The sequence below is a fragment of the Anoplolepis gracilipes genome, chromosome 7 (genome assembly GCF_047496725.1).
Source record: "Anoplolepis gracilipes chromosome 7, ASM4749672v1, whole genome shotgun sequence".
NCBI lineage: Eukaryota > Metazoa > Arthropoda > Insecta > Hymenoptera > Formicidae > Anoplolepis > Anoplolepis gracilipes.
This window is the reverse complement of record NC_132976.1, coordinates 3284286-3293528: the sequence shown is the minus strand read 5'-3', so window position 1 is coordinate 3293528 and position 9243 is coordinate 3284286. Positions and strand designations below refer to the sequence as shown.

Below are 9243 nucleotides of genomic sequence, written 5' to 3'. Positions count from 1 at the left end.
ATAAAAAATTAATTTTTTTATGAAAATGATTAAATGTACGAGGCACAAATTTTTCTTAGTCATTTATGCCAAATATTAAATAAATCTCAACTTAAGATTGTAACTCAACTTAAGATTTTTCTTTATCTCCTTGTAAAAAAGAAACGTAGGCGAAAAAATTAATTTCTTATGAAACTGACGTATTACCATCCACGTCTTAATAGCCTGTAAAACTTTAAATTTGTTTTTTAATCGTTTATTAGAATATATTTTTAATTCATTTTATTTTTATATAAATCACACCTTTTACAGAAATGATACATTGCGCTATATGTTAATGTAATAAACATTTCGAAAAATTTACAAATAACGAATTATCTCTGAGAAAATTTTTTCCATACTTGAATTGCTTGCATGTGCATCTGAAGTTAATAATATCTTTAATACTAATATCATTGTAACTAAGAACGACGTCTATCACCTCTTCAGATAAGCACACAATATTGTAGCCATTACAAAACACTTCAGTAAAAATATAGTTACAAATATAGTTAAAACACACGAAATCAACCGCGATGTTGTTCTTGTTTACAGATTGTAGAGAGCTATGTAGTTCTTCACGCTCTGTTCCTTCTTATTCTGAATTATTTGTAAATCGGAATGCTGTTCCATCCATAGTTGTCACATGACTATGGTTACAAAAGAAAAATTTCATGAAGCTTGAAGGATTTTTCAGGTAGTGCATATTATGCGCTATTTGAAACTCTTCGAGTTTCAAAGGCGTTTTATTGTTTCCAAAAAAAAAACATTTTTTAGAAGAAAATGTATATCATACCTGCCTTTTGTCTCATTAGTTCCTAGCATAAGGGAATACATAAAGCTTTTTAAAACTTTTTACTCCATGGGTACAGATTGGATTAGATTAAAATTTTTACGGATGAGAGTGCAAGGATAGAAGAGAATGAAGCTTCTCTCTTACCCACGCATTCAATTCTATTCATATTTATTTAGTAGGATGAGTAGCGCGCGAAGGCTGCGAAATCCTGGCGATAATGCGCACTCTAATCAATGATGACATTTTCTGATCTTACAGGACGATCTATAAATTTTATTAAAGGGTCGATTAAAATATGCGCAATGAGCACATGACAAGCGTGGCATATCCTGACTGGATAAATCCCGAATCCTGCTTGCGGAATATAGATTATATAATGACCCAGGTCCGCGAACTCGTGCTCCGAACGTAAAGCGTACAATTTTGTATTACGGTCTTTTCGGAATAAATCTGCAGTGAGTATGACTTAACGAGTATTTGAATTCGTGAACCCAATCCTGTCTGCGAGTTCCCGGACTCCTGACCCTACACCACAGACCGCGGGTATATCGATACGTCCTGGTTTGAAAGTGTGGACATCGGGATCACGGTAGTTACGTATAAAACTTTAAATTCTCTCGTTAAAACGACCTGTGGATTCTATCAGAAATCTTACACATTATGAATACAAAAAAAAAATTTTATTGCAACCCGAAGGGTCTGTCAAAGAGTGCATATTTGCAAATCTTTTAAGGTTTAAACAAATTCTATTACTTCCAAAAGGAAAAAGTTTTAAGTTTTAAAAAAATTTTGTTGCTTGGAAAATAGAAAAAGTTTTTTTAAAAGAAAATAATTTCTACCTTTTCCATATCTACCTTTGGTTTATTTGTTCCTGTCATAAAAAGATAAATATTTAGAAAATTCATATTTATTAGAAGAGCCCAAAACATAGATTTTTTATATTATTTAATTTCTTTTTTATGTTATTTTGAGAAAACTTTATAATAAAATTTTTTAATATAATGAAATGTAATCATATCTTTCTCTCTGAAAGCTAAGCGCGTGTGTGTTACGCACTTTTCTCTCTCGCGTGTAGCATATTAATATTTGCACACAGTATTTTAAAAATTTTTTTGTATAAAAAATATTTCTCATTCTTTTAAAGCAAAATAAATCTGCCTCTTCCTTCTTTTTTTTAATTTTTCTTTTTGTATACTCTTTCATTAGATTTAACTTTTATTTTAATAACATTATGTCGTGATTTACACTCGTAATAAACTTAATTAATGATAAAGAGTTTTGCTTCTTTTTTTATTGGAATTTCATCTATTAATAGAACGAAATATTTTAGCCAATGTCTTTATATTGCAACTGGTTATAGTATATTTTTTAATGATAAATTATAATATCAATCAGCTTATATTTAATAGACGAATGTTTTTATTTTATTTAATATTGTGATTTGATATAATAAAAATATTAACAGAAATAAAATTTTAATAGAAAGTTAGTTTGTTTTAATTGTTTGAGGAGATTAATATAAATATGAGATTTAGACTCTAGCTTAAATTTTCAGATATTTAATGACTGGTAAAGAGTAAATGTACTATAATAAGTGTACCTATTATACTTAATATATATATATATATATAAGTAGCACGCGAGTTATTATCTTTGTTAAATTTATCACTTTTTAATACAATTTATACATATGTACATGTATATGTATACATACATATACAAAATTACATTGTGTATTAAAGAGAGAACAATTACTTGAAAAAAATATATACACAATTATAACACAAACATAATATATTTATTAATAATAAGAAGAATAATATGTTATAAATTAAAATTATTATAATTTTGTTTTATTTATTTTATTCTGTTATTATTTTATTATTTATTTTAAGGAGCCTCTATATATATATATATATATATTTTGATGTCATTTTGTTGGTAATAACGTACAGAGCTTATTTAATTTAGTTTGAATAAAAGCCAATTAACATTCTTATCTAGGCTATTACATTCGCTTATGAAGTAGAAAGACTTATTTGTTTATTAAAAAATTTATTACATATTGATAATGGTAGATTATACGTGATACAATGTACAGTTTTTGTATATTATTCGAATATCTTTATAAATCTCCTTAATTTCATTATGTAGTATATTGGTGATGGAACGTTTGACAATATGCACAAAATTAATCGATCTTGAAGAATGTAAATTTTGTTTATAAGTATCAAATCTATTTGAATGTTATGGTACGACATTATACTTGAAAAAACTGTTAAAAAATCAAATTCATACTTTTAATTTTAAAATACAACATTTGCTGAGGATGGACTGAAATCTTCATCTATTAAATAGTTCTTTTTTATAGAAATAATTTCTAAAGATTTGTTTGCACTACAAGTTTTCACGTGGCTCTTATTTGCGTGTTTGAATTTTATTTTTACTTCATATTGCAAAGGTGTTTTAAGTAATGTTCTTGCATCTATACATAATGTATCAAAACAATCATGATTCTTTAATTCACATAATAGTTCTGACAATGCTAGATTTGTGATTTGATTTATTATAGCCCAATTTCTCAGAAAGAATTTTAATTTCTCAGTATTGGGGATAAGACATTTTCTTGAGCAGATTCTATATTTGAACCTATATCTTCATTAGCGTAAGTAACTGAGTTTTCAATAGAATAATGCAGCAGTATCAGATGTAAAAGTTTTATTTTCTCTCTCTCCCTTTTTACTGCTTATTAATATTTCATTAAAAAGTGACTCATCTGTATGAATGAAATTATTATCATCATTAATTGAAATGTTAGTTGAAGAAGAAAATATTTGAGTACAACATTTCTTTTTCTGAGTTTCGAGCAGTCTTCTATAGTGTCTGTCCGTAATTAAATTTAAATCTTTTTTTATTCTCTTTCTGTGGCTTATATTTTGAAAGCAGGATATGATACAATGATAAACTGGAAACAAATAGTGCCTATTATTGTTGCATTATTAATATATATGTTAGTAACACAATAATAACGTCCCAGGTAGCACATGTTCGTTTCATAAACGTTTTCTAAACGTATCTTTTCGTATTACATACGTTTAGAAAAGGTTTATAAAACGAACAATGCTACCTGGGATCATTGTGGTGCAATAATGAGAATTTTTTTATGTGCTTTCAATCACGATTATCTCACATAAATATGCAATAATGAGAAGCAAAAATAGATGTGTACTGTTTATTCCTATAGCTATAAAAAACCATTCAAATAAGAAACCAAGTTTCTAAAACTTACTATTATTTTAATTTATTTCATTTACTTACCTATATGCAGCAGTATAGTATATGAAAAACTTTTTTCATAATTTTTCTAAGAAAGACACACTTGCCACGTAACCACACGTAACTATGACCGCACGTAAATGTTTGCATAGACAATAACTATCGCCATCTATTGTATATGCTTTTATTATAAGGTCTAATAATTATTAATAATAATAATTATATTATTATTAATAATAATATTATTAATAATAATATTATTAATAATTATTTATATATCTCTTATTAGGATATCGTATAGATTTTTTTTTAGAATTCCTATATATCTCTTATTATTATGTACCTTCAATTTCTATATGAGAGCATTTTAGTAATGTACGTATACAATGTACTGATAACATTTTAAGAAAATTCAGATATATTTGGGATGTACAGGATAAATTTGGTATAACCCACAGATCTCTACTGCTGTATGGGAATTATCATAATAAACATTTACGGAATGAAGCTTTAAGGAGAATAGTTAAAGAAGTGAAAAAATTGCAATAAAAAATTTTAATTAAAAACTCAATTAATTAAAACTTAATTTTAATTTTAATTTTACTTTTTTTTTAATTATTTTACGATTCTTTAATAACGCAAATGAAACCAATCTTCGTCGTCGCAAAATTTTATTTAAATACAAAAGTTGCTGTTCATATTATACATTGACATGTTGATATGTCATATGCTTTAAAATACTATTTATACGTCTGACGTCTTTATTCAGCGCTTTATATAAGAAATCAAGCGGCGTACAGCAAACCAGCTAACATAGAAGAAAACCGTACAGAAAAACATACGTCGTGTGACTTCAGCTTTATTAAACACTATTCCGGCAGTTTCAACGGCAATGTGCGGATAAAGTCTTGCCAACATTTTATTTGGTGCATAATGCCTGCCTAAGAATCTACAGAAATAGCGTCCTATTTCGGTATTATTGATGCATTTGAGTATTATTGCTAAGGATATAACGTCTCAAATAAAAAACGCAAACAAAAATTAATTATTTATAATTATTTATAAGCTAAACTAAATAATAAATAAAAAGAATAAAAAATTTCTACCTTCTTCCACGTAACACATTTCATTATTTTCGGAAAGAATTATATAATGTGTTTGTTTTATACACTCAGAGGTATATCGCAATTTCGCGAACTTAAAATGAAATGAAAAATTATATATATTCAAGGGTAAAACTGAGTTCAACTTTTTAATTGTTTCGGTCAATTTAATCTTATTGCGGTCTTCATATCGATGCCATCCAATTATTACGCCGACAAAACGATTTGCAGATTCAATACCAAATGTAACAATCATTCCAACTGCAAATTTTACATCTTGTGATCTTGACTGCGACATTTCATTAACGTACAGTTTGAGCTAAAAAGAAAGATCAAACTTTAAATAATATTTCTTGTCAAATGATTCCTAAATAGACCGTCTTTAGCAAATTAAATTACAACTAAATTATAGATAATTATAATTCTTATGTAATTATGTTATCAGAAAGAAATTTCAGAGAGATTTCTTTTTGTTATTATTATACATAATAAATGTGCGACAAATATAGTATTAACATACCTTTTTTAAACGTGTTCGGTCCGTTCATGCAAGCCAGTGAAGCATTATAGATCATGTTATAAGCATCATATGATTCTTCTAATACATATTCTGCCTATAGCAAAAAAAAAAATTAACATTTAAACAGCGTTTCAAGTACAAACGAGAAAATCAGAAATTGTATAATCCATTTTCCTATATAAAGCTTTTATAATTAATATATTTAATAGAAGCAAGTTTATTAATTAGTATTAAAATTAATAGAAATTATACATATAATTATATATATAATAATTGCAACGCTAACCATTTTAATATTTAACACCATAAATTTGTCAAAAGATTGTGGTATTAAATCATTTGTGCCAGACTTTATGGTAAAACATCTTACATATCTTGAATCATACGTGGAGCTATAATAATGAAATATTATAAATAAATATATATGTACATGTATGATGAGAAAAATAACGAAAGATTTAGAGAATATCAAATATAATATTATACTTACTAACTTGGTTTCCAATTTACGCGCATACCAAAATAATGCGATTCTGGCTCTAGTATTTCGCAATGTAGACCAAGTCTTCTGGCCACACTCTGATATATTATTAATACAATTAATTCATGGCCATATTTATTTTCTAAGACCTATACCAGAAATTATAATAGAGAAGTTAATGAATACATATTTTTAAGATATAACGAACATATGGTTTACAACATAATATTAATGTATTAAAATTCATAATAACTTACATAATTTATACACATATAATATTTGATTTCTTCCAAATTGGTTGGGTCATCGGTTACAATATATCTCCGATGTTTCAAGCTGCATGCTCGAAAGTTTAATTCGCCAAATAGATATTCCTCGAGTGTATCCAGAATTTTTGTTCCTTCCGCTTTGTTCCAATAACTCTTGTAGATATTGTTGTCTCTCCAATAGAAAAAATTTTCAGCGGGCATCGAGAATATCGAATGGTCGGGATATTTTTGTCTGAGGCAATTTAGTATCTCTTGTGCAATGTTATCTAATGACATTTTTATGCGTGAATAAGATACATCCTCCTGGAGTTGAAATCTTTGTGCAAAAAAGGTAGAAAGTAGTTCAAAAAGCGGCTCTTCGTCAGATTGTTCCTCAAATCTTTTCAAATTTTGCCATATCCGTTTACTGGTAAAACATTCATAAAGTTTCATATTGCAATATCTTTCCGTTAGATTGCAACCATTTCTGAAAAATTTACATATTGAATGTACAATAACTATTTTAATCTAGAGATTAGCTGAACTTTGCATATATAACCACTAATTTATACTAATTGTTAATCTTACAATCTCATATTAAATAATTACTAAATTAAATAAATCTTACCGTGGAGATTGAACAAGCAAATTTTTAATTTCATCCATTAAAAAACAAATATTTATGTCATTTTCAAGTTCAAATATTATATATCGATCTAAATCGAAATGAAATACATTGTTAAAATATAGTAAATTATCAACTGATTCTTTATTAGAATAATTTTTTTTAATTATTTTAGACACGTAACTCCGTAATTGTCTTCCATAATTTATGCCTGTTTCAATAAATGTTACATCTCTTTCATTATTTTGTTTATCCTTTTCAGATTCATATTGCTCCTTTTCTTTCAACTGCCTGTCATAATGTCTTTTCGCATTAGGCCATCTAAAATTGAAACAAAAATATTTTTATAAACATTTATTAAAAATATTAAATAAAACATTAATTATAATAAAAATTGTTATTACATCAGTAATAAATTTTTAAAGAAATATAAATTTTTTAAAATTCATAATATTCAAAATATTAATCTTCTTGTTAACGCAAAAAAGAATGCATAAGTAATAATTTTCAAAATTGTGAATTATAATTAAACTTTACACACTGTAAAAATATAAAGTTCTTACAACAATTAGAGAAATATTTAAATTTTCTTAAAAAATAGACAAAATTCAACCAGCTGTAACTTCCTTAAAAATGAACAAAATTAAAAAAAAAGAGTTTTAAAGCTTAAAATCTTTACTTTCGAAAGCTCACCATTATTTTTACATTTCTGTGAGTTTTACTTTATATGTATAAATTGCAACTTTTTACATTAAGCAAATATATTGTTATGTTAGATTAGATCTCGGTCAGTACTCCAGCATGCCCTTAAGAAACGTCTTTAATTATTAAACAAAATAAAATAATTAAGTTAATTAAATGTATAATAAAAAAAAATTAATTTTTATTATAAATTTTTAATATTTCAAGAAAATTTTTAAAATTTTTGAAAACAATTTCTTGTGTTCTCTTTTCTGCTTTTATTAATACGTTTTTCTACCCGTTTTTATATTATTCAATTGAATCTTTTCATTTGTGTTTGTTGTATTATATTTTGTATTTCATTTAAAAAAATATATTTTTGCAGAAGTGATACATTGTGCAATAGATTAATGGAATAGAATTTAATGGAATAGAAAATAATGGAATAAAAAACAAAAATTTTACGAATGAAAAATTACCTTTGGAAAAACTTCTTTTTGAGAAAGCAATATTTGTCGCTTTTGGCTGCCCATCGGAAATCCTTGCACGCGCATCTGAAGTTAATGATATCTTCAATGCTAATATCATTGTAGCTAAGAATGTTATCTATAATCTCTTGAGGTAAGAACATTATCGTAGCCATAATAAAAATAATTAAGTAAAACACAAAAATAATATAATTTGAGAAGATCAAAATAAACTATTTGAGTTTTATTAATCCCACGTTTAAAAACACACAAAATTCCAACTGCAAAATTATTTTTATCTGCTTCTTGCAGGGAGCACGTGTCTTATGTGCACTATATATTTCTAACGTTTAGGGCTTCTCTGCCCACAGGACGTCGAAACCTTTGCCACGCAACAAAAAGCGATGCAATAGCCAATTAATCTTTTGCTTTTATGGAAAAGATATAAAATGATTGGCTATCGCGTCGCCTTTTGCCGCGCAGCAAGCGTTCCCACATCCTGTGGGCAGAAACCCTCAGTCTAGCCTTTCGAATATTCTGAAAACCTAAAGTTTCTCCCACTATACATTTGTCATTTGTATACCTGACAATGCGCACAAAAGAAAATTTCTTTGAAAGACAAAATGTTTCGGTTGATGTGTCTTTATGCGAGAATTTCTTCATGTTTTTATGTATAAAAGTCTTATTTTTTTTAAACAGGTAAAAATTATTTAAAAAAAACGAATGCATGTCTGCTTGTAGTTCATCACATATGTTTCTAGGATAAAGTGATACATATTGAGAAAAGTTCAAAATTGGTTTTTCAATTCTTATATTATTTACATTTTTTTATATTTAGAGAATATTTCCTAAAAATTTTAACCATAATTTTTAAAATAATAAACTATATTGATATCTGTAAACTAAGCGTTTACACATTATGCACATATATTTTTATTTTTATTTATTTTACATAATCCTCGCCTTTCGGCTTAGAATGGCTTTCGGTCTATTCATACATATTAATTTTACACAAAATATTTCGCCTG

At 26.6% G+C, this 9243-nt stretch overlaps 1 protein-coding gene across 1 annotated transcript; it reads right to left on the bottom strand.

Moving 5' to 3' along the window:
* Positions 1-5380: 5380 nt before the first annotated feature.
* Positions 5381-8705, bottom strand: LOC140667906 (uncharacterized). The gene is made up of 8 exons (XM_072896254.1): positions 8228-8705; positions 7252-7388; positions 7071-7158; positions 6452-6929; positions 6204-6343; positions 6000-6105; positions 5714-5807; positions 5381-5512 (listed from the first exon to the last, which is right to left on the bottom strand). Exons 1-8 carry the CDS (start codon positions 8389-8391, stop codon positions 5496-5498), a joined length of 1224 nt encoding a protein of 407 aa, XP_072752355.1. The 5' UTR covers positions 8392-8705; the 3' UTR covers positions 5381-5495.
* Between the last annotated feature and the right edge of the window lie 538 nt (positions 8706-9243).